Here is a 26,167-nt window from a genome sequence, read left to right on the forward strand (position 1 = left end):
ACTTACAATGCATTATAATGCAGTCATAATGCATTGTAAGACTTGTCATAAGCATGTATGGTCCATTAGTTATTTAAGGCAGTTGAACATTTGCTACAAAGATTGACATAACATATTTTTTATCATTATAATACATCAAAAAGGCTCATACTATATTATAACAAGTTATAAAGCCTTATACCTGTCAGTTTTAAGTAGGTGCTACCAAACTGAACTGTAGCAGACACAAGTCTGCCTCACAGGAAGTACATTCTGGTTATTGTGTCACTGTGACCTCATTCCTGTTTGAACCCTTAGTGTAAATGTGCAGTCACTCATACAGTAAACAGTGAGCTTATCTACCTAATAAGTAGTTTGTCTATCTATTCATATGGAAATGAGCTCAGATGATCAAGCAAAGTTGAATTAGTCTCGCTTGGTGTCATGTGACATCGAGGTTGCTTGCTCAACCGCGCACTGTGGCGCTTGGCAGGATGCGTAACAAAAGACAAAGGAAGTTCAGAAGATGACAGATAGCCTCAAAAAGTTCCCTTTTTGTAGGTGTCATTTGAAAGGGAAAAGAAAATGAATGGGGGTTGCCATTGGGGGTTTAAAATCATGTGGTTTATCATTTAAAGAGCACATCCTCCTGAGCCCCCTATGAATGTGCACTACTTTTATTTTAGGTATGTTAACTGGACATATAGTGCCTTCAGAAAGTACTCATACCCATTGACTTATTCCCCATTTTGTTGTGTGACAGCTTTAATTGAAAATTGATTAAATTGTTTTTTCTTACCCATTTACACACAATACCCCATAATGACAAGGTGAAAACATGTTCTTATACATTACAGCTGTGAGTCTTTCTGGATAAATCTCCAAGAGCTTTGCACACCTGGATTGTACATTATTTTCCCATTATTTTTTTCAAAATTCTTCAAGCTCTGTCAAATTGGTTGTTGATCATTGCTAGGCAACCATTTTCAAGCAGATTTAACTCAGGAACATTCACTGTCTTCTTGGTAAGCAACTCCAGTGTAGATGTGGGTTTGTGTTTTAGGTTATTGTCCTCCTGAAAAGTGAATTCATCTCCCAGTGTCTGGTGGAAAGCAGACTGAACCAGGTTTTCCTCTAGGATTTAGCCTAGCACCATTCTGTTTCTTTTTTTATCCTGAAAAACTCCCCAGTCCTTAACAATTACAAGAATGCCCATAACATGATGCAGCCACCACTGTGCTTGAAAATATGGAGTGGTACTCAGTAATGTGTTTATGGTATCACCCCACACACTATTAACGAAAAGTGAATTGCTTTGCCACATTTTTTGCAGTATTACTTTAGTGCCTTTTTGAAAACTGGATGCATGTTTTGTAATATGTGCTATTCTGTACAGGCTTCCTTTTTTTCACTCTGTCAATTAGGTTAGTATTGTAGAGTAATTGCAATGTTGTTGATCCATCCTCAGTCTTCTTTTACAGCAATTAAACTCTCTGTTTAAGGGCATTTTTACTCCTGTACTTTAGGCTTTCTATAAAAAAGGGGTTGAATACCTAACTCAAGACATTTCAGCTTTTAATTTTTTATCCATTTGTAATAAAATTCTGAAAACTATTCCACTTTGTCATTATGGGATATTGTGTGTAGGCCAGTGACAAAAACAAATCTAAACTTAATCCATTTTAAATTCAGGATGAAACAACTAAATGTGGAAAAAGTCAGGGGTGTGAATACTTTAAGGCATGTTCCCACAGAAAACTACATTTAGAGTAAATATAGTAAGAGGCTCAGACAATGCCAACAGTCTCATACATTAGTTTGGTATGTAGGCATCTAGGACTTTCATTTCTACCAGACTACCACATTATTCCACAAACACACATCACCCATTATACCCTCCAAAGGAAAACCTTCATCAATCACATTTTCCCCAGGGTTCTGTGAGCATCGAGGAGTCAGAGCAACTTATGTAGAGGACTGAGGGCAAATAACCCGCACTCACATTTCACCACTGACTGACATGACAGTCAAGTCCCTTACCTTTTCAGCCACAGCTACGAGAACGTGGGGTCCCACAGGACTGTCATAGCTCCACTACCAATTGATCATGTGACTGACTGATTACAATCAGTGGTGGATAACTCGGAAAGCACCCGGTCCTCCAGGTGACTCACTGTCCCATCATCTAGTGTGGCTGCACACCCCAAATGGAGAAGCATGAGTGATGTTCTTTATAGGCCAAACATTCCCTGAAAGCACAACCAGTAAATATTACTCACCTTGGGGTAGAAGGTAATGGTGAACAGTTAAAAGTCACTTAGTATCGAGGGGATGATAGTGCTACAGCATCTTCTTACTTAACCAATAAGCCTACAAGTCTCTAGAATGTATTTCAGTGTATAATGAGCAGATGGATATGATTTACAATCCAGGTACAACGGGGAGAATGGACCTCTATAAATTTGGGGAAAATGTTAAATTACAAAAATACTCTAAATGGAACTATACTAAATACACCCCCCCCATCCACTGCATTAAAGATGCACCACCAATGAAATAAGCACAGACACAAGACACACACATCCTGCCATACTACTGTATTCCATCTTTCAAAAAAGAAAGATAAGATTTTAATATTACTTAACAATATGTTAAAAGGTAGCCAGTTTGGCTTCAATGTTAATACAATATACACTCTATAACAGTTTGATAGTGTGCATTGTTCTTTTCTTCAATTTCATTCTGAAAGTATTGTGATACAAGCTGGATACAAGTCAAAAATAGGAAAGAAAACAAAATAAAAACTAACTGGTACACTTACTTATCGGTTGTGTTAAATGAAATTGAAAAAATAAAAAAAGAAGGTTGTCAAGTATTAAGCCAAGTTCCTCTCAGTCAAGTGAGAGTTGTTGGGGCAGGGGAGAGTATGGCAGACCATGCCCATTCATTCCCTTGTCAGTTATCTGAATGAGATGCCGTGCTAGGAATCGTGGGTAACAAGGGGATAGTAAGCCACAGTAACTGAATGAAAGGCTTTAATTCATCAGATCTTTTTTTTTCCAGAATTTTTTCCATGTGTGTGTCTGTTTTCACAAGGCATACATAGTAAGGATCTTTTGACTACAAGTCAGGCAAAAAAAAAAGAGAAAATTAATTTCAGAACATGGCTTTTTAAGTCAAGAGAAATGCCCCTCAGACTAAAAACACACAAACGAGCAATAAAAACAAAACCAGGTAGAAAGTAGCATTTTGTGATTATTCTTGTGTGTCATTTAATGTCATTTTTTTTTCTCTCAGAGTTCTGCTTGAGGATCAGACCGGAGGATGGGTTCATGGTAGAACCGCACAGCAACAAAGAACAAGGCGAAGGCAGCGTGAGTGTGCGCCATTTGGGCACAGCAGGGCTACAGGATCGGTGGTAGCAGTTTGAGTGGGGGGTGGGGGTGTGCCGATTGCTTCCTGCCACAGTCTCTTTTTCTTTGTCTTACGCGAGGCCCCATCAGTGGGCGGCGAACGTTGCTTTCTTCAAGCTAAAGTTGGACCAGTTGATGGACAGCCGTTGTCGGGTCTGCCTGGCGGAATCCAGGCAGAACCTGGGGAGGGAGGGAGAGAAATGGGGAGTTAAAGATCCACTTCATGCAACGCTTTTCACTAGGGGCATCTGGAGGAGGGAAGTACGCTCAAGCTAAGTACCAATTATCTTTCCTTCCTCCCAAAGTTTGCATTTGTTCTCTTCCCTTCACGGATTTGAAAGGACTCCACCAATGCAGTAGTAGTGAACAAGTGCACACTTCAGGGGAAAATAGATATAATTGGAGGTACACCCGTAGTCCTCTTCACACCCATAATCATAAGCTTAAGAAAACAAGTAATTTTTTAAAATAATTTAATGACAAATTGATTCACATAATAGATTCTTCAAGCTAGATTCAATTTAAACACTTTGCAACTACGCTTCCAGGACAGATCTTTTAAGCAATTTTTTCTTTAAAAAAAATGAGTGTTATGTAGTCAATGCACTGCCAGTACCTTTTGAAATACTCCACCTCCCTCTCAGTCTCGTCCATGTCAGTACTGTCCAGATCAATGTCTTTGGGCAAGAAAACGTCATCTGCAATAAGAGAACACTCGGTCACAAAATGCCAACTTAACAAATGTAAATGTCCCAGTCTCAATATTATCTCTGTATGTGCCAGAAACACTTCTGCAGCCCTGAAACTAACCATCCTACAGGGATAAATGAAACTGCACAGCATAACCTAGCATAGCATGCTGACCTATTGAGTTGTTTGTCTTGTCGGCCTTCTTCTTCTTGTTCTTCTTGGCCTTGGCCTTGGGCTGGGGGGATTCTGCGCTGAGGGGTTTGCCGTTCTGCTGGGGCTGCTCCGTCTGCGAGGCAGGGGAGGGCTCCAACAAGGGTCCTCTCCTCTCATCTTTCACCTGGCTCACCGACTGCTGATGGTGCTGCCTTTTCCCGTTGTTCCTCTCCTCCTTCCTGGGTCCCGGTGCCAGAGCGATGACCGGGTCTTCAGCGGGAAGCCTGGGACGGGTCACTTTGACATCTGGTGGTAGTTGTTGTGTACTGTTAGTGGTGGTCACCTCTGGGGCTTTCTTGACCATCGTTGTCCCGCTGGCGGTTGGCCTGATTGGCTGCTGCTGTTTTGGCTTGGCTTTGCCATTGGCCTCCGTCGGTTGGGGTGCAACGGAGGTGCCGTTGAGAAGGAAGGGGGCTGGGGAGTTGGGGGCATTTGGGGTGAAGGGGGCCGGAGTAGGGGCTTTCTCCCTGCTGTTCTTTGGACTGTGCTGTGAGGGGGGAGGCCGGGGCTGGGGTCGGTGCTCCACTCTGGGATCCTTGTGGCCAGGGAGGCGCATGAGGCTGTGCAGGAGCTGGCTCTTGCCGTTGCGGAGGTTCTCTAGGACGTTCTGGGCCGTCTGTTTGAGGGGCTGGGGGTTGTTCTGAGGTACGGGGGCGGCGAGCTCCTTGGCTTTCTCCTTTTTCTTCTTGACGGAGCGGAGGTGCTGCAGCTCTTGCAGGCGGAGGAGTTCCCGTTGGAGGGCCTCCTCCTCCTCCCGCCGCCGTTGCTCCTCCTCCAGGAGCTGCTGCACCTGCTCTACCTCCCGCTCGCGAGCCTCCGCCTCCAGACGCACCTTCTCCTCCATCTGAGACACACACAGTTCACACACACAGTTCATATCCGGTAGGTCCTTTGCTTCATTTAGTAACAAAAAAATACAACTCTGGTTTGACCCAACTCCCTATTTGAAGTCCTTAGCACCAATGTTAACATTACACCTTGAAGGGTTATAGTTCAGCCCAAAATCAAATACTGAAACATATCATTTCTGGATTATCAGTGCAACTATCGACCACTTGAGGTCTGCTGGGGTGAACTATTACTTTCAAAGTGACATTTTAAATCACAACACTGTCGTCGAAACAAAAAGGGGTAACACTTCAAACAGAATGTTGTAAAACACTTTAAACCACTACCTTCTTCTGTTTGTGGCGGGCCCGCTTTGCAGCCTTGGAGCTGGAGGCAGGCTTGTTGTCACTGGCGCTGTTGATGAACTGCAGCAGGTCCTCCACCCGCCGGTGGTCCTCTATGCCATCGGCGCCACTGTCACGCTCCACCACGGCCGGCTGCTCCTCCCTCTTGGGCTGCTCCTCCTTCCGCTTGGTCAGCCTTAGGCGCAGCTTCTCGCGCATTTCCGCGTAGTTGCGGCTGGTGGGCGCCGCCGGGGGCTAGGGGAGGAAACAAGGAAATAGGGTTTAGATTATTCTGGTAGTTTGAGTTGAATTGTGTGTTGAAGATCATCAGAGCACCCAATACTATCTGGGGTGAGTTTCCGCTATACAATGTAAAATGTGTTGGGGACCTAATCAGAGGTGCTATTTAAAGTGCCATCTCTCCAGACTAGGCTCGTTCAGCTGCTGGCTAGATAGTGTCCAACAGGACGTTCTAGTAAAGATGTAGACTCTGTATTCCACAAAATGTCAGACTACATCATAAAACACTTTTACAGACTTATGTTGCTCACTTTTCCACAAGTTGATACATAGTAATATACTCATATTAGTATATGCATGTGTGCATGTCTTACCCCGCCGTGGCCGAAGAACTCGCAGTAGCAGCAGTCGCAGTATTTCCCTTCCTTCTGGTTGGTGGAGGTGGAGGTGGAAGAGCTGTGCTCCGAGCAGCTATCCTCGTCCTGGCTCTCCTCGCCGTCGTAGCCCTGGTGGTCGTACGCCCCGTTTCCCTCGCAACGGTGGCCCTCACACTCGGGGTCACTAGAAGGAGTCAAAAAGCCAAGGTCAAAATGTCAATGTCATGCCAATATGTAGTAGTTGAAATACCGGTAGGTGAAGTTCAACCAATAAATATTTGGAACTTTCTGTACTGACAAATAAACTGGTTCCAATTGTGGCAAGTCGGTAAGATAGATGTATAGTAAACATATAAACAACGTTCACACATGACTGATACAAATGCTTACAAGGCAAGATAAATGTAAGGCACAAACATCAATTTCATTAAAGAGCCGTGCTAAACAAGATAAACATACTGCAAGTCACACAAATACATTTTTCACTGAAAAGCAGTACTGATACAAAACTGTTAGTAGTGCTCTTGGCTTTAAGAGGTAAAGAGTCTGTTCCCTGATGGCAGTACTGCATATTGGCTGTCCAGTGGACGTGTAAGATCCAAAATTATTTCTTTACCCCGCTTACGTGTGCGCTCTTTGTAAACGCCGGAGAGCCTTTTACCTTCTTCCTACAATCTTACCACTGACCTGCACAACTCTCTAGGGTAATCTGACTTGCCTATGTGAGGGAGTCAAACCAGGCAACAACACTAAATGTTAAGACGGGCTCAATAAAACAAGAATCAGAAGTGCCAAGATTAGCCGTGTCATCTGAGTATTTTATGTACCGTATGTTCTCAGGGCAGGTGCTCCTACAGTCATCTGTATAGCGTAAACAGGACAGGAGAGCTGATTGAGCCCTGTCCTGCACTCACCAATGAATCCCACCCATGGTGGTCTATTTGACAGAAAATATAAAATCCACAGAATGAGTTTTGGACTTAGGTTCATAGTCAAAAGTTTGACCCATTAGATATGGCTGTATACTGCTAAAAGTAGAGGTTGACAGATTAATCGTAATGGCCGAATAATTTGGGCCGATTTCAAGTTTTCATAACAATCGGTAATCGGTATTTTTGGACACCGATTTGCCTATTTATTAAATTTTTTACACCTTTATTTAACTCAGCAAGTCAGTTAAGAACACATTCTTATTTTCAATGACGGCCTAGGAACGGTGGGTTAACTGCCTTGTTCAGGTGCAGAATGACAGATTTTTACCTTGTCAGCTCGGGGATTCGTTTTTGCAACCTTCCGGTTACTAGTTCAGTGCTCTAACCACCTGCCTTACATTGCACTCCATGAGGAGCCTGTGTGGCAGGCTGACTACCTGTTACGCGAGGGCAGCAAGGATGAGGTGCCACGATGCGGTGCCTGTTAATTTCTCATCGAATCACAGCCTACTTTGACAAACGGGTGATGATTTAACAAGCACATTTCCGGAAAAAAGGCACTGTCGTTGCACCAATGTACCTAACCATAAACATCAATGCCTTTCTTTAAAATCAATACATAAGTATATATTTTTAAACCTGCATATTTAGATAGCAGGCAATATTAACATGAATTTCTTTTAACTAGGGAAATTGTGTCACCTCTCTCGCGTTCCGTGCAAGCAGTACATGCAGCCGTTCGGGCCACCTGGCTCATTGCGAACTGTGTGAAGTGCATTTATTCCTAACAAAGGCCGTAATTAATTTCCAGAATTGTACATAATGACATTACATTGAAGGTTGTGCAATGTAACAGCAATATTTAGACTTCGGGTTGCCACCTGTTAGATAAAATACGGAACGGTTCCGTATTTCACGGAAAGAATAAACGTTTTGTTTTTGAAATTATAGTTTCCGGATTCGAGCATATTAATGACCAAAGGCTCGTATTTCTGTGGGTTATTATGTTATAATTAAGTCTATGATTTGATATTTGATAGAGCAGTCTGACTGAGCGATGGTAGGCAGCAGCAGGCTCGTAAGCATTCATTCAAACAGCACTTTTGTGCGTTTGCCAGCAGCACTTCGCAATTCTTCAAGCATTGCGCTGTTTATGACTTCAAGTGAAATGGCTAGCTAGTTAGCGGGGTGCACGCTAATAGCGTTTCAAACATCACTCGCTCTGAGACTTGGAGTGGTTGTTCCCCCTGCTCTGCATGGGTAATGCTGCTTCGAGGATGGCTGTTGTCGATGTGTTACTGGTTCGAGTGCAGGTAGGAGCGAGGAGAGGAACGGAAGCTATACTGTTACACTGGCAATACTAAAGTGCCTATAAGAACATCCAATAGTCAAAGGTTAATGAAATACAAATCGTATAGAGAGAAATAGTTATGTAATTCCTATAATAACTACAACCTAAAACTTCTTACCTGGGAATATTGAAGACTCATGTTAAAAGGAACCACCAGCTTTCATATGTTCTCATGTTCTGAGCAAGGAACTTAAACATTAGCTTTCTTACATGGCACATATTGTACTTTTACTTTCTTCTCCAACACTTTGTTTTTGCATTATTTAAACCATATTCAACATGTTTCATTATTTATTGAGGCTAAATTGATATTATTAATGTATTATATTAAGTTAAAAGTGTTCATTCAGTACTGTTGTAATTGTCATTATTGCAAATAAATAAATACATTAAAAAAATATAAAAAAATTGGCCGATTAATCGGTATCGGCTTTTTTTGGTCCTCCAATAATCAGTATCGGTGTTGAAAAATCATAAATTGGTCGACCTCTAGCTAAAAGCACTGGAAAAGGCCAAGAACACCATCTAGGAATTGGACTTGGCAATGTGTAGTACAGTAGGACAATGTTCTTGTTCCACTCCGTTGCTTGTAGGCAAATTGAAGGGGGTCTACAATGCCTCAAACATCATTTTGTATGTGGGAGAGAACCAAACACTCAAAACTTTTCATTATGACAGGCGTTAATGCAATAAGGGCTCCCGAGTGGCGCAGCCGTCTAAGTCACTGCAATCCCTGGTTCGAATCCAGGCTGCATCACATCCGGTCGTGATTGGGAGTCCCAAAGGGCGGCCCGCAATCGGCCCAGCATCTTTCGGGTTTGGCCGGGGTAGGCCGTCATTTTAAATAAGAATGTTCTTAACTGACTTGCCAAGTTAAATAAAAGGTTCAATAAAAACAAATTTAAAAAACTAAGGTGGAAATTGCTGATGACAGCAGAGCGGATCTTCTTGGGTACTGGGCATACGATGGATGATTTCTACAGAGCTGGTACGGTATGCTCCCTCAGTGAGCGTTTGAACAGCTCACAGAACACACCTGACAATTCCTTGTGAAAGGATTTAAGTTGGAGATGTTATCTGGGGCATATTAGATGTAATATCCTATCAACATCTACTTCCTCTATAACCAAATCAGCTTCCCTTTGTGCTCAAGATAACATTTCACAACAGCGCATCCTCAGTACTAAAGTCCAGACTACCAAACCTAGAATAAAAATAGCTCAAACTCAATAGAATGTTCTTTTGAAAGGACATTGAGCTCAGTGTGGTTAGTTGGTAGTCTAGAGGGGTTTTAGACCCTTCCAAGTATCCCTCATCTTTCCATCCTGGAATAGTCCTTCACCCTTCTCTTTGTAACCCTTTTTGCTTATTTAGAAGGGACCACTTTATCTTCACAAAAATGTATGTAATCAGACAAAGCCTCGACAGTTTCATCCAGTGTGGCATTTTCTGAGAACACAGTCCAATCGGTACTGTCAAAGCAGTCTTGCAGCACTGCACTGGATGTGTCATTCCACTGTTTTGACTGATTTAAAGACTACTCCCTCTCTTTGTAGTTTATTTCAGTAGGCTGGAATGAGGTGGACTGCATTAAGATCCTAGGTGCTACCCCTTGTTGCACATGAAACATATTGCTGATAAGAAGGAAGAGTCTTTTTGAGAGTAAACCTGTTGAAAACCACCCAGTATAAAATCAAATCAGAGTGAGGTGATTTTGACTATGCGCTGCACGTATGACACGATTACATCTGCTGTGCAAGTAATATTGGTTGTGGGTAGTACATTAACAAGAATGATAAAGAACTGACCGAATTCACGGTGCTGGTACTTTGGTGTGAAGGAGAGGGATAGTAGCACCACATCTGATGAGCAGTGCGATTTCAGAGTGGTACAATATACGACGATGGAAGGTAGATCTACTCAGGCTTTTATAAAGCTAGCCAACTTCAGTTAGCCTCACATTCCAGCTGAGACTTCAGTCATACTACGATAGTGGATATTGCGCTCGTCTGCCTGCTGCTAACTCTAGGCTTGTAACAGTGCATGCATGTCGCACACCGAACTCTTGATTGAGACAATGCTGAAAAATCTAAATCGATGGGAGAGTCAAGTTCTTGCAAATTCAGCAGGCTCTAGTGTGAAATTGGCCGCTAGAAGTGCTGTCGGTCTTTTATTACGTATTGTAACGACGATTTAATGTCGTCTTTGGTGTGCTTATCAATGTTAACATTACTATATTTTTTAACACAAAAAAACCCACTGATTAATACAATATTTACTTAGTGTGGAAGGACCACCAGAGGGCAGGCTGGGCTCATGGATAGTAGCCCAAAAAGGCATGGGAGACAAGGTAACCAGAGGCAATTAAGCACAGCTGACGGTACTAATGACATACTCTCCTTCCCCTATAAGAGAGAGAATGGAACCAGCAGAAAGGAGGGAAAACTATCTCTGGAAGATGGCCACCGAGAGAGAGGAGCTATCCAGGAAGAACCACTAAGACGGTGACAATCCCGTGACTTTTTTTTGTAGTTTAAAGATAAGCCTAATGTGTTCCGGTTTCATCCGGAGAAGAAGATGTCTAATGGGGGCGGCAGGGTAGCCTAGTGGTTAGAGCGTTGGACTAGTAACCCAAAGGTTGCAAGTTCGAATCCCAGAGCTGACAAGGTACAAATCTGTCGTTCTGCCCCTGAACAGGCAGTTAACCCACTGTTCCTAGGCCGTCATTAAAAATAAGAATTTGTTCTTAACTGACTTGCCTAGTAAAATAATAATAATAAATTCCCGCACAGCATTCAGCCTAGCTGACACAAAGCTATTTTCCAAATTCTTGACCACCTTTTTTTCATCTGGCCTGCATTGATTTAGTCGCCCAAATGTCTTCCCTTTCTTCACACAGATTATGATAGAGACATAATGTTTGGCCCATTGTTTTTCTTAGAGGATTATCTACACAATGTGTTTTTGATTGGACACACTATACAGGCCTTGATATTTTCTCATCGATCTACTGGTCAATGTTAGTATCAGGAGTAGTTTAATCTGATTTTAGATAGGTGATAAAAGAAAACTTAAACAAGGGACTGACCTGCACACGCTGGGCGGGGCGCTAATGGCCCCGTCGGCTGGGGCGGCGTCAGGTGGCTCGGCTGGGGACAAGCACATGCCCTGGTGATGGGCCTCCATGAAGCCTGGGGCCGTGGTGGGAGTCGTTGGGAAGGGCTGCGAGCCCATGCTGGGGTAGTGGTGCTGGGCGGTGGGGCCAGGGGCAGGAGGCAGGGCTGGGCCAGACGAGAGCTGAGGGAGGGAGGCCAGGCCTGTGGGGCTATTCCTAGGGGCGATGGGGCCAGGTTGTTGCCTATGGTCCTCTTTGCCTATATTGTGAAATACATCACCTGGCAGACATAAGAAAAAAACAAATGCATATGAAATTATGCACAGTCAGCAGCTGGTCAGTGAAGATCGGAGACAATTCACAACAAGTCATCTTAAATGCCTCAATGAAGGAAATACATTTACAATCTATTTACACTAAGTCAGACCCATGTTTTTGGGTCATCAGGTATATTCTGACCTCTGCTTGTCTGTTCTGTATTTGGAACATGTTAAACTACAATCATTGCTTCAAACACAACACTTTCCCAGGCAGCTTTCCTGTCACATCAGTACAGATCAAGGAGAAGAAGCTAATTCAGGCCATTGAGAGACGCAGCCTTGCAGCTAGTGACTGCTAGCTGGAAGCCCCCCCCCCCCCCCCCCCCATTTTATCACATAATTACAAAACTAAGTCGGTAGCCGAAGTCTACACCCCTTTGTTTGTGATTGGTCAACAGTAGGAATTCTTCAAAAGTCTTTGCTGTCCTTCTACGACATACGTTTCATTGTGTAATATTCCACCAAACATCTTAGTTAAATGTACAATTGCGCAACTAAGACCTTCTCTGCAAAAATATCCAAATTAATGACAATTTTTTTGAGTTCGATTAATTCTGACTACTGTGTATCAAAAAGGACAAACCGTACGTACTACGGCTGCATAAATTTATGTTCAAGCGAAGGTCTTTTCAAGGAGCACACAAGCACACTAGTTTGGTTATGAAGCATGCTGACACCTTTAGAATGAACCAAGTGTATCAGGCTTGTGGTGGTGTGCTAGTATGGATATTGGAGCATAGCAGTGTTCCATCAGGCTAGCCCTAAGCTGCGCTCCTCCTCCTCAGTTTTACCTAAGGAGTTGGGTCTTTTAGATGAAACGTGGATGTGATTATCACTTGACTGGACAGTGGTTGCCGTGCAGGAGACTGAGGCGGTGGAGGCAGAGGTGGCCATCACCACTTTGTTGGCCTCCAGGAAGGCATCTTGGAAATTGTAGAGACACTTCTTCTTGGCGCCGTTCTTCCTCTCCCTGGGCAGGGGCTGTTGCTGCTCCGACGGCGAGGGTGGGAGGAGGTGAAGGGGGGTGGGTTCGGCCGAGGCGGTGTGGGCGTGGTCACCAAAGCTGGAGGAGCAGGGCGGGGGGAGGGGCACGTCAGGGTGGTGGGGTGATCCCAGCATGTCCCCTGGAGATGAAGACAACCATTTTATTTGTATTTATTTAGCCTTTATTTAACCAGGCAAGTCAATTAAGAACAAATTCTTATTTACAAGGACGGACTGGCGAAAAACATTTGATGAACAGGAGTTAGCTGCATGTGTAAGAGCTGCATATGTAAGATCCTGTGTAAGTCTAAAGATTTAGATGGGTGAGAAGGAACATCGGACACAAACAATAAGGATGGCTCTCACTGTATACAGAGTTCAAGTGTACATTGAATTCTATGGCACGAGGGAGGAACAATTCTACTTCATAGAGCCAAAACACACAACACTGAACCTTGTTCGGACCCATCCTTGTATAAACTACAGAGACCAAGTCACACCACACCCCTCGGACAAAGACACTGATCCGACAGAAGGAGGAGGAGCTGGGGGAAGGAGGCTGAAATGGGAGTGGAATGGGGCCTCTTACTACAAGAGCAGACATGTACATATTACCATAGCTACCTACATGTACATATTACCTCAATTAACCGGTGCCCCAGCCCATTGACTCTGTACCGGTAACCCCTGTATATAGCCTCGCTTGTTATTTTACTTCTGTTTAATTATTCATTAATTTCACTTCTCATTTAATATTTATCTAATTTAAAGCATTGTTGGTTAAGGGCTTGTAAATTAAGCATTTCACTGTAAGGTTTACACCTGTTGTATTTGGCGCATTTGACAAATACAATTTAATTTGGTTTGATGCAGTTGCAGGCAATGGAGCTGAAATAAAATGAGCAGCTCCTCCTTTAGCCTACAATAGGGATGGATGAATCATCTTCCTCTTGGAGAACTACTTGGTATGAAGGCTTTTGCTCCAGCCCCGTTGTACCACACCTGATTTAGCTAATTAAGATGACTTATTCTTTGTGAGCAGCTGATTAGTAGAATCAGGTGGGCTACATCCGGTTTTGTAGTGAAAGTCTGCAGTATGATAGCTAGCTCCGTGGTGAAGTTCCCTCACAGATCTAGGATCAGCTTCCCTTCCTCCAATCTTAACTGTAACCATTTGTGTGGAAAATACAAAACGGACTCAGTACCAGCGTCAAGGGGCAATTTCACCCTACACCAGCTCTCCAGGAGGAAGGATGGTCATCCATGGGCTAGATGAAGAGATATGTTCTCACCTGGCAGGGGCTCCTGCAGCAGCACTGATGGGTTCCAATTCTTCATCATGGCAGCGTCGCAGATGTTCTCGAACTTGAGCGAGAGGCACTGCAGCGAGCTGTTCCAGTCACCAGCGCCGCCACCAAAGCAGTTCTGGTAGACGTGGTCCGGCAGGGAGGGGCTGAAGGCCTGCTGCTTGGGCCCTGTGTGGCTCGACGTGGGGGCAAGGGGAATAGGCTAGGAACAGAATAAAAGAGTTATGTTTGATCTGACAATCTTGATGGTCGTACAGTCGTCTCAAATACAACTGAAGGACCTCGGCGTTACTCTGGATCCTGACTTCTCTTATGAAGAACATGTCAAGAATATTTCAAGGGCAGCTTTTTTTCCATCTTCCTAACATAGCAAAAATCTGAAACTTTGTCCAAAAATGAAACAGAAACGCAAATTTGTCACTTCTAGATTAGACTACTGCAATGCTCTACTCTCAGGCTAACCGGATAAAGCACTAAATAAACTTCAGTTAGTGTCAAACACGGCTGCTAGAATCTTGGCTAGAGAAACATTTGATCATATTACTCCAGTGCTAGCCTCTCTACACTGGCTTCCTGTTAAGGCTGTTAAGGGCTGATTTCAAGGTTTTACTGCTAACCTACAAAGCACTACATGGGCTCCTACCGTACGCTACAGTCACAAGACGCAGGCCTCCTTATTGTACATACAATTTCTAAGCAAACAATTGGAGGCAGGGCTTCCTCCTATAGAGTCTTTACTGAAGACTCATCTCTTCAGAAGGTCCTATGAATAAGTGTAGCATGGCTCAGGGATGCGAAGGTGAATGGCAAGACACTGGAGTGACGAACCGCCCTTGCAGTCTCCGGACAAAAAACCCCACCTATGTGAGAATGCTGTTCATTGACTACAGCGCAGAGTTCAACACCATAGTACCCACGAAGCTCATCACAAAGCTAAGGACCCTGGGACTAAACACCTCCCTCTGCAACTGGTTCCTGGACTACAAGATGGGCCGCCGCAGGTGGTAATGGTAGGCAACAACACCTCTGCTACACTGACCCTCAACACTGGGGCCACTCAAGGGTGTGTACTTAGTCCCCTCCTGTACACCCACAACTGCGTAGCCTAACGACACAACAGTGGTAGGCCTGATCACAGACAACGATGAGACAGTATACAGGAAGGAGGTTAGGGAACTGGCAGTGTGGTGCCAGGACAACAACCTCTCCCTCAATGTGAGCAAGACAAAAGGAGTTGATCGTGGACTACAGGAAAAGGCGGACCGAACAGGCCCCCATTAACATCAACGGGGCTGTAGTGGAGCGGGTCGAGAGTTTCAAGTTCCTTGGTGTCCACATCACCAACGAACTACCATGGTCCAAACACATCAAGACTGTGAAGAAGGCACGACAAAACCTTTTCCCCCTCAGGAGACTGAAAAGATTTGGCATGGGTCCCCAAATCCTCAAAAGGTTCTACAACAGCACCATCGAGAGCATCCTGACCAGTTGCTTCACCGCCTGGTATGGCAATTGCTCGGCATCTGACCGTTAGGCGCTACAGAAGGTAGTGCGTATGGCCCAGTACATCACTAAGGCTAACCTTCCTGCCATCCAGGACCTATATAATAGGCGGTGTCAAAGGAAAGACCATAAAATTGTCAGAGACTCCAGTCACCCAAGTCATAGAATGTTCTCTCTGCTACCACACGGCAAGAGGTACTGGAGCGCCAAGTCTAGGTCCACAATACTTTTTAACAGCTTCTACCTCTAAGCCATAAGACTGCTGAACAATTCATCAAAATGGCCACCGGACTAATTACATTGACCCCCCCCCCCCCCATTTGTTTTGCACACTGCTGCTACTCGCTTTTTATTATCTATGCAGAGTCACGTCACCCCTACCTACATGTACAAATTACTTCAACTAACCTGTACCCACGCACACTGACTCAGTACCGGTACCCCCTGTATATAGCCTCATTATTGTTATTTTATTGTGTTACTTTTTACTTTAGTTTATTTGGTAAATATTTTCATAACTCTTCTTGAACTGCACTGTTGGTTAAGGGCTTGTAAGTAAGCATTTCACAGTAAGGTCTACACTTGTGGTATTCGGCGCTGTGACAAAGTTTGATTTGATTGTGTCTGGCCAGCTCCCTTCACTGGGATTCTCTGCCTCTGACCCTATTGGACTCCTAGTCTCTCAACATATTTTCAATAGTGACAGCTTTTTACAACACCCGTGCTTCTACACCTGCATTGCTTGCTGTTTGGGGTTTTAGGCTGGGTTTCTGTACAGCACTGTGACATCAGCTGATGTAAGAAGGGATTTATAAATAAATTTGATTGATTGGCATAACCAAGCTGCAATCCATCATAGTAGATATGAGCTCATTTGAAACAGTGCGACCTCGTGTGGTATATCCATGTAATTACAGAGAAATAATCAACCAGAAAGGAATAACAGAGTTGAATCACTTCCTTGTGACGTTGGTGTAAATCCCCTGAAGGGAATGTATCAATGGGCAAATTCGATTTGTTGGGTGATTTTAAGATTTCACTTAAGGACCAATGGAATGGTCTAAAATGCAAAAACTCCACCTACCCAGGGTACCGGGCCATGCAAAATTAACTCCATCAATGAAAAATTACCAGTTAAGAGGGAGCCACTCAAATCATATCCTGAAACTTAAATCATGTAAATCCCCATCAATTGCATAGACAAAGTATAGCCAATACAGTGTAACAAGGGCTGTGACAATTATTGCATTTTGGTTAATTGTCATGCAAATGACCACGGTTACTCATAATTGTAATTCTGTTTAAAAATATTTTGAGCTTATAATGCATATTTGAAAGATTTCTACAACATACCTAATGAATATAACACAGCTTTGGTGACACAGCCATCTAAAAAAACAAATAGTTTTGACTGCTTGGAACATTCGTAAATGCAGCTTCTCCTCCAGACTGCTTGTAAAATGATGACCAACTTTACCCACTTCATGTAAAAATGCCATTGGGTAAACTATATATAGTTCATTCTCCTAAAATGAATGTACTAATACGATTATAATTTTTGTAGGTCATTGTCCATAACTCAGTTGCATGATCATACGATAACCGTGCCGGCCCTATCTGTAAGTGACTATGGCTGTATCCCAATACCCATAAATTACTTCCATTTGTTGTCTCCTCTCCCTCAAGACTGTTGAAATGGCTTTCACCTATCAACCTCCTTACAGAGCAGTGGTAAGATCAGTAAGGGACGCAAGGAAGCCTTTCAAGACTTTTGGGGCACAGCCTGTATCTGTCAAGCATTCAGGAGGAGTAAATAGAAGCTGCCCTTAACCACTGACACAGGGTCAGATTTCATCTACCTCAAGCTAGTACAGTTGTTAGTGGTATGTGTGTGTTAACTCACCGTGCTGTGTGAAAGGGGGGGGCTGGGGTAGAGTGTGGGGTGCAGCAGGGGCCGGGGCAAGTGGGTGAGGTTATGCAGGGGCAGGTGGCCGTGGATGTGGGGGTAGAGGTGGAGGGCCGGGTGGCTGGGGGTCTGGTTGTCACCCCCAGTGAAGAACTGGTGGTGGTGGCCAGAGGGGGGTGTGTGGATCCGGCTGGGGGAGAGGGGGGGGGCTGGGCCCAGGGGGGCAAGGGAGGAGGACAGGTCCTGGTTGCACACGTGGCACTCGCAGGCGTGCTGTTCCACCTAGAATGAGAGAGGAACAAGATGGCTACCGTGAGTTGTCCTTCATGTCTACCAGTGTTGCTTGTCTTTTTTTCTCCTCCTTTCAGCATTAAGACAACTGTGCAAGCATTTTGAGCTAGATGGTGACATACATAACCGGCTGTGTGCAGTCTGTGTGCCCCATGCATTGGAATCCATTCAAACTGAACAGAATCTTTCTCTAGGTATTCTATATCTCAGTAGGTTAACCGGATGCAAATTCTACCTCAAGCCCTAGTTGTGTAGTGTGGTTGTACCTGTTGCTGTGGGTAGTAGGGCGGAGGGCTGTTGTTGCTCTTCCCTGGCGAAAGCTCCCCCCGCTGGCCCGGAGGCTCCCCGCCGCTCTCCTCGTCAGCCTCCTCCTCGTCACCCTCTGACGAACTACTGCTGCTGCTGCTCCCTCCAGGAGACTGGACAGAGAGAGAGAAGGGGGAGAGAGCAAAAAATCAGAGGAAGAGGGGAGAGTGAGGAGAATGGAAAGAGAGAGAGAGAGGGGAGGAGGGGGGCAGAGGATGAGAGGGAGAGAAAACAGAGGGAGAGAGGAGAGTGAGGAGGATAGAGATGGGAGAGAGAAGAGAAATTCAACAGGAATGAGTCAGAGTCAAAGTACATTTCCACAATCAAATCTGTCCCAGTCCAGAAACTTCGCACAGAGAAATTCAGCAGAGAAACATGCCAAACTTGCATCAAGGGCACTGTCACACACAGTGTAGGGTGAAGTTGCCCCAGATGCTGATCTTGGGCCAGTTTAGCATTTTCCCCACTAATGGCTAAGGTTAGGATTGGGGAAGCTGATCCTAGATCCGTAACTAGGGTAAACGTCACCCCGCAGCCGTCAACCACCCACACACCTCATCTTTGAGCGCCATGTTCTCCCCGCCACCGTTGAGCTCGCTGTGCAGGCCGTTCATCCTGGCCACCACCCCTGGGTCCTCGTAGCCCCCCATGGGATAGATGTCCGCAAACTTGCCCAACAGCGGAGGCACTTCGTCCTCGTCGCTACCACTACGAGGAGAGGAGGAAGAAGAGAGGGAAAGAGAAAATAATGAAGGTGAATACCAAAACAGGAGTGGCCATGTTTTCATGATAAAAATCATTATAGGAAATTACATTACATGATTGGAGAGCACATACCTGATAAAAGAGTTAACTACATATACCACAAGAGTAACCATAACCACAACAAACAACCATACCCACATCAACTAGATATTGGGATAAATCCTACTGGTAGCATGAACTAGTCCCGGGCGATCTGGACAAAAAAAAATCCACATCACGATAAATTGGATGAATCACAAGAATGATAAATTGAACAATACATTTACAACATTAATGTGTAACAGTTATTTTTTTTGTAATATTACCCTTAAAACTACTACTGTGAATGTTGTAGCTATCAATTGTCCCATTAACAATTACCCGTATTAGCAAACTTATTTCATACTTCACATTTCTCTAGGAGGGCACTATAGGTTATTTATAGTAATGATCGATATCAGCAAAATGTTCACGATAAGTGGTCAGTGTTGATCATTTCGGTTGATCATCCCAGCTCTAGCATGAACTCAAAGCCATTATTTGTGCATTTTAGTCATGTATATCTTTGATAGATATAAATATTTAAAAAATAACAATACATTATTGTAATGTATTGCTTTTTTTGTATGTTTCTTCTATGATATTTTATTGCTTTACATTATATACTCAGGTCTTGTTTGGAAGGTACATTTGCTATGATCTCCTGAATAAATAAATAAATATTTTTACAACAAAGAACATGCCACCCCTGGTGGACTTACAAGGTGGTGGCGACCCCTTCTGGCAGGATGAGGCGCGAGTGCTGCTGTATGGTGATGGGCGAGCTGGAGGCCGAAGCAGAGGCTGAGCTGCCCCCGGAGGACAGACTGGGGGGGTGCACCTCGGCCAGGTAGTCCCGGTGCTGTGGGGGCTCCGTGGCCTGAAGCGGCAGCTTGATGTGGAGGTCCTCGGCAATGGGCGAGTCCACGATGCCGCACGTCAGGATGTGGGAGAGGCTGCAGTCGTCGCAGGTGCATCTGGAGGAGGAGGGATGGTTGTTAATTTAAAAATGTGGTTTTGCAAAGGTTGGGTTGCAGGTGGCCAGTGGTGGTGTTCCAGGTCTTCGTTTTTGTGGTTGAGCTGAAAATCTCAGACGGCTGATATATTATATTGATGTGGTTCATGATATGCTAAACACTTGTATACCGCATTTCCTTTCGGGTCACTGAATAACACTGGGTACTGGCTAGAAACATGGGTTTGTTTTACTTTGGGATGATAAATGAGGATTAAAAACATACCCGCACACGAAGCTTGAATATCTCATTGGACTTGTCATATAATATCCACATAGGTATAAAAAAAATAATAATAATAATAATAAAAAATAAAAATAAAAATAGGAAGTATTTTATTTAGACACGCTGCAAATAAACAAACACACCATCTGTAAATTGCAAGCAAAATTAATCCTCCAAACTCACCGTCTTCGATAATTGCAATTTGGACAGTCTGGAATGCTGAGACGAGAGGAGAGCATTCTCATCGTGTCTGTAAAGTTACTGTCACCAGCTAAAGATTTCTTACTGTTGGTTAACTGCAAAGACAAAATCTAATTAATGTACAGCAGATTAAAAGGGTACACCGTCAAAATATGTCTGACCAGTTTCACAAATAAATCAACTATTTCTGTAGACTATTTGTCCATCATACCTGTTCTTCTATAAACCTCCTCTGTTTAAAGAATTCCCAGTCTTCCTTCAGCATCCGTTGTTTTGTTTTCAAAGTCTGTAAATAGGTAGACTTCAATTATGAGCTTTGACAGATTGAGGTCGAAACATGTCAGCTTTTTAATAAATAACAGTACCTAAACGTACCTAAAAGTAGTACCTAAATCACCTTTTCTCTGTTGGGACTATAGAAATAATATGACATAAATAATAGGGGTAAGTGTTACGGAATGAAAAGCTAGACAATGCTGATAACTACAGTAATAGTGTTATACTACTTGAAATTTTGTTGCGTGATAAACCACTTACATTTTTGCTAATTAAAGACTTATGTGGTTCTGTCCGTTGATTTGTGAGATTCTGGCCCTCCACCTTAAAAAGCAGCTGCCAGAAAGAGAAAAAACAATTGCTAATAAGCATCAGAGAGACCAAGAGAAAACCATTCAAAGGAGATGCATTTGTTAAAAACCTTCAGGACATCACAATATGTTATTGACATTTATTTAAGTTCCATTGTCACACACAAGGAACAGTCGGTGGAGTGTAGCAAAGACAGGGATATTGTGTGTGTATGTGAGGTGTTTCTCTCGGTCTGTGTGTGTACCTGTTCGTCGACGTAGTCGTCAATCCTCTTCTCACACTCCTGCCACTCGGCCGCCACGGCGGCCATCTCCTGCTCCAGCTGCTGGTAGCTCTCCAGCAGGGTCCTGTACATGTCCTCGCTGTACGAGTCGTGGGAGGCCGTGCCGTGCCTAATCAGAAATTGTATTATTTTTTAAAGAAAACATTGGAAACACACAGCTAGACCAGTTTATCATACCAATGGCCTATTTAGGCTTGAGGATAGACCAGGTTTAATGATGTTGCTATACTTAGACAAACAAAAAGGGATTATATAGGGAGACTATAAAAAAAAAATATATATATATATATATATATAATCCTCAAAGAAGCATACACCTCAATAACGTCAATAGCATCATGGAGAAATCCTCTTCTTAATGGCTGTTTTGTCATTCGACTCAGTCTTACCTCAGCTGTGCAACCAGTGCAGGTAAACTGCTGTGCAGGATGGGCTCGGAGAACACCAGGTTCTCAAAAAGGTGCTTGTTGTGCAGCTCCCACGTCACCTGGAACTTCTGCAGGTGTTCGTTCTCCTGTGGAACCCAGACAAGAAGAGAGTTAGAAACAAAGTTTATGCGGCCTGGCCGGTCTAGCGGTAATACCGCAGCCTCCGGCACACGTCCACTGTGTTTACATAGGGTGGAATCCGGCCGTTTGACATAACCTCTCTGTCTTTCCCCACTATCATCCTCTATCACTATCTGTGAACTAAATAAATACAAAACTGAAAATCCTTTGACAGTGCGGTCCAAAATTATTGACACCCTTGATAAAGATAAGAAAGAATAACTATAAAATAATTCAAATACTCTGCTATATTGTATGCTCAAACACACAAAGAAATGCTTAGTTGGGCACAAAATCTACATTTTGCAAATGGCCATCTCAGTCTCCGGACTTGAAACACATTGAAAACCTGTGGTTTGAATTGAAAAGGACAGTCCATAAGCACAGAAAGGATATCAAGGATCTGGAAAGATTCTATATGGAGGAATGGTCTAGCATCCCTCACAATGTGTTCGCCAACTCATGAATGTAAAAATCAAAAACTCAGTGCAGTTATCCACAAAAGGTGAAGTATTGAAACATTAATAATTTTGACCCCTACCTTTTGAGAGAATGAGAAGAGAAATGATATTACTTGATAAACAAAATCGCTTTCTCTGAACAGCCCAGTACATCACTGGGGCCAAGCTTCCTGCCATCCAGGACCTATATAATAGGCGGTGTCAGAGGAAAGCCCATAAAATTGTCAGAGACTCCAGTCACCCAAGTTAGAGGGTTTTCTCTGCTACCGCAAGGCAAGCGGTTCCGGAGCACCAAGTCTAGGACCAAAAGGCTCCTCAACAGCTTCTACCCCCAAGGCATTAGACTGCTGAACAATTCATAAAAATCACCACCTGACAATTTACATTTCCCCCCTACTTGAACACTGCTGCTACTTGCTGTTTGTTCGTTTGTTACCTATGCATAGTCACTTCGACCCCACCTACATGTACAGATTACCTCAACTAGCCTGTACCCCTGCACACTGACTCGGTACCGGTGCCCCCTGTATATAGCCTCGTTATTGTTATTGTGTTACTTTTTATTATACATTTTTATTTTAGCCTACTTGGTAAATATTTCCTTCTTCTTGAACTGCACTGTTGGTTAAGGGCTTGTAAGTAAGCATTTCACGGTGAAGTCTACACTTGTTGTATTCGGCGCATGTGGCAAATAAAGTTTGATTTGTATTGGTATAAAATATAATTTAACAAATTTCTTTAAGCATAAAATGTAGCTCAGTATGTAAATTATTTATTTGTATAGTCATTTCTGCACATCTTTAACAAGGGTGTCAATAATCTGGACCCCACTGTTTGTGTGTGTGTGTGTATAGTCACAGCAGTGGCAGCTGTCTAGGCTGATGACTATTGTCCCGAAGCTAAGGTGACAACTTTCAGACAAACCTCTGTACTGCTTCCAAAAAGTATGAGCCATTCTGTGACACCGTCCGTGGCTTGTCCCTGTGTTCTGGGGAAATTCTAAAGCCTATGTTAATCCTGTGCGAGTTACTGAGGCAACAATACTTTTTAGCCTTCATGTATTGGGGGCAAGTCTGGTTTAACTCACGTTGTCGCCAAAACTCAGGCTAAACCTCTAAAATAGACACTGAGCAGCACTAAGCATTGTCCCTCTGTGCTAGTCTGATGCCAACAAAATGGCTAACACAAAGGGAACCGTAAAGGTAACCACAAAGGCTAACGCAAAAGGCTAACACAAAGCATAATGGAAAGGCCAACAGTAAGGCTAACAGTAAGGCTAGCGCAAATGCCAACCCTGAAAGTTATTGCGCAAGACTGTTTGTTAGCCACTGGTCTAAGACTAAGCTAATGCTAACATGAGGCAATCTTCAATGCTATCGCTAACAGAGGAAGACTGACCAGGGTGAGGAGGAAGCTGCTGATGGTGCGCGCAGCCTGGCAGAGGGCGCTGTACTCCTCCAGGAGCAGCGAGATGAACTGGTGGGCCTGTGGGGGGCCCTGGGCGGCGGCCGCCGCAGCCTTGGAGCCGGTCGACAGGTGCTTGAGCAGGCGCACCTTCATTTCTAGGACGTACTCGCGGGCCTGCTGCTCCAGCCTCTGGTAGAGCTGGTACGGGTCCTTCTCGCACAGCCTGAACAGGAGGTGGGCAAGATGGACGTCATAAGACCCAGTGTACAATAGGCTAATACAATAGCAAAATATGCTAATACTTGTAGGGATTATCTATGGTGGTCAGTCCTGGGTCAAATGCATCTCAAACACTTTCAAATAACTAAATCAAACTCAGGTTTTCCTGGTACAATGTAACAGATGGCCTAGCCCCAAGTAGTAGCACAGAGGAAGTTTTAACCTCCGAAATGGCTAACCATTTTCTGAAGGTAATCTCTTATCTAGCAAAATTGGACAAGGGAAAGTGAGATAACCATTCAATGATTACTCTGGTACTCTTGTCAGATAACTGATCACCTTGAAGATGGAAGTGAAAAGAGGATGGTAGGGATGGGAGAGAGCATGGAGGGCAAAAGGAAAGAAAGGAATGAGACAGGAAGCAGTGAGAGATGGAGGGTAGGAAGAGGGTGTATAGGAAAAATAGAAGGAGAAAGGACTAGAAAGAGGGTGGAAGACAAGCTGCCTTTTCTCAAGCTGGGTCTTACCTGTCCACCAGCTCCTTCATGCCCTCCTTGTCGCGGTCAAGGGGCTGGTCGTGGTCGTCGGCCAGCGGCGTGCCTGTCTGGCGGTAGATGCACCGCACTAGGTAGCGAACCTCCGACCAGTGGTTCTGCAGCAGCTGGGACTCACGCTCTGACTCGGCCGAAATCTCCCTGGAGGGGGTGAAGGCCAAAAGAGGTAATTGTGATGCATCAGTGAGAGGACACTGGGTGCGCTGATACAAGGGACGCAGGGTCATGTTCATTAGGGCAAGCAACAGAAAACACTTTAAAACATTGACACAAAAAAACAAAATGAGCATTTCCTACTTCATTTACTATATGAATACAACCCAGATAGTAGAAGTATTAGTGCGTCTGTGCATCCATGTTCCTCTTTTAAAGGGCTGATATCGAGTCCCTCCAGGATTCCAAAATTCTGCGATCGCATAATTCAAAACAAAATCAACGAATCCACAAATTTATGGAAGAGCTCGCAATTTTGACCAATCACTGCACAAGTGTCCAATCAAAAGAGGGTTAGCAATTTTGATCACTGTTACCATGGAAAACAGCCCAATAAAACATCAACAACCCCCTCCCCCCCCCCGTCAGCGTGTGAAGTCTATGGTTGATTACTGACTGATTACGACTGACAGGCAGAACAATGAACAGGAATCCATCTCATTTACCAACAAAAATCATAGTCAGACAGTGCAAAATGATTTCCAAATGTTTTACATGAAAATGGGGGCAAATTGTTTTGCACAAGAGCCAGCAAAGTATGTGAAAAGAAGGTCAGAATCAGATCATGTGAGCGGAGATAATGGAGGAAAAAAAAAAAAAAGAACAATTCGCTCTATTAATTCAAATCACAATTTAACCAACATCCATCTATTTTTGTGACTACCTGGACCTACCTATTGGTTTTTAAGCATTAAAACCAAATCATATGGATATGAATGCAAAGTATTTTAATAAACATGAAAAGATTAATGTAATAAGCCAAAATAATTTTAAATAGGTTCATGTCATATTAAAACAGCAAATAGGTCAGTAGCCAGACAGGGAGCCTAAAATGAACTATTCAGGCTATATTATTCCAATTATTTCAAGGCTATAGCCTACAAAGAAATACATTGTGAAGCATTTGCAACACAATAGGCTGGTAGGGACATAAAGCGCTCAGCATTTAGTTGTATTAAATCATTAGTATATAAAATGTGACATACTGGTACTTAGAATGAAATACAAATTAAACAAGGATGGTTTAAGAGATCAGATTTTTTGTTTATAAATACTTTGCTACAATGACACACTTAGTTATCTACCCAACTCGTTCATTTCTTTTAGCATGTACACACAGAGGTGTAAAATACTTAAGTAAAAATACATTAAAGTACTACTTCAGTAGTTTTTTGGTGTATCTGTACTTTACAATTTATATTTTTGACAACTTTTACTTCACTACATTCCTAAAGAAAATGTACTTTTTTTTTTTTTACTCCATACATTTTCCCTGATACCAAAAAGACCTCAATACATTCTGAATGCTTAGCAGGACAGGAAATTGGTTCAATTCACACACTTATCAGGAGAACATCCCGGGTCATCCCTACATAATTTACAAACGAAACACACATGCTTCGTTTGTACATTTTGTCTGAGTGTTGGGAGTATGCCCCTGGTTAAAAAAAACAAGAAAATGGTGCAGTCTGGTGTGCCTTATGTAAGGAATGATTTATAATTTTACTTTTGATGCTTAAGTATATTTTAGAAATTACATTTACTTTTGATACTTAAGAATATTTAAAAC

At 43.4% G+C, this 26,167-nt stretch overlaps 1 protein-coding gene across 1 annotated transcript in view; it reads right to left on the reverse strand.

Annotated features, from left to right (window-relative positions):
• Window positions 1–2,564: 2,564 nt before the first annotated feature.
• Window positions 2,565–26,167, reverse strand: part of fam193a (family with sequence similarity 193 member A) — a 30,190-nt gene continuing 6,587 nt past the window's right edge. Inside the window, exons 5-23 of the mRNA XM_020497039.2 lie at window positions 24,358–24,525; window positions 23,603–23,834; window positions 21,585–21,709; window positions 21,157–21,304; window positions 20,862–20,936; window positions 20,536–20,610; window positions 20,307–20,419; window positions 19,605–19,859; window positions 18,654–18,807; window positions 18,060–18,212; window positions 17,500–17,784; window positions 14,079–14,295; window positions 12,594–12,926; window positions 11,456–11,762; window positions 6,082–6,268; window positions 5,471–5,722; window positions 4,257–5,139; window positions 4,009–4,090; window positions 2,565–3,572 (exon numbers count right to left, since the gene is read on the reverse strand). Of these exons, the coding sequence (XP_020352628.1) occupies window positions 3,479–3,572; window positions 4,009–4,090; window positions 4,257–5,139; window positions 5,471–5,722; window positions 6,082–6,268; window positions 11,456–11,762; window positions 12,594–12,926; window positions 14,079–14,295; window positions 17,500–17,784; window positions 18,060–18,212; window positions 18,654–18,807; window positions 19,605–19,859; window positions 20,307–20,419; window positions 20,536–20,610; window positions 20,862–20,936; window positions 21,157–21,304; window positions 21,585–21,709; window positions 23,603–23,834; window positions 24,358–24,525 (4,138 nt within the window). The 3' untranslated portion in view covers window positions 2,565–3,478. The remainder of the gene's footprint in view (window positions 3,573–4,008; window positions 4,091–4,256; window positions 5,140–5,470; window positions 5,723–6,081; window positions 6,269–11,455; window positions 11,763–12,593; window positions 12,927–14,078; window positions 14,296–17,499; window positions 17,785–18,059; window positions 18,213–18,653; window positions 18,808–19,604; window positions 19,860–20,306; window positions 20,420–20,535; window positions 20,611–20,861; window positions 20,937–21,156; window positions 21,305–21,584; window positions 21,710–23,602; window positions 23,835–24,357; window positions 24,526–26,167) is intronic.

The sequence above is a fragment of the Oncorhynchus kisutch genome, linkage group LG12 (genome assembly GCF_002021735.2).
Source record: "Oncorhynchus kisutch isolate 150728-3 linkage group LG12, Okis_V2, whole genome shotgun sequence".
NCBI classification, from domain to species: domain Eukaryota; kingdom Metazoa; phylum Chordata; class Actinopteri; order Salmoniformes; family Salmonidae; genus Oncorhynchus; species Oncorhynchus kisutch.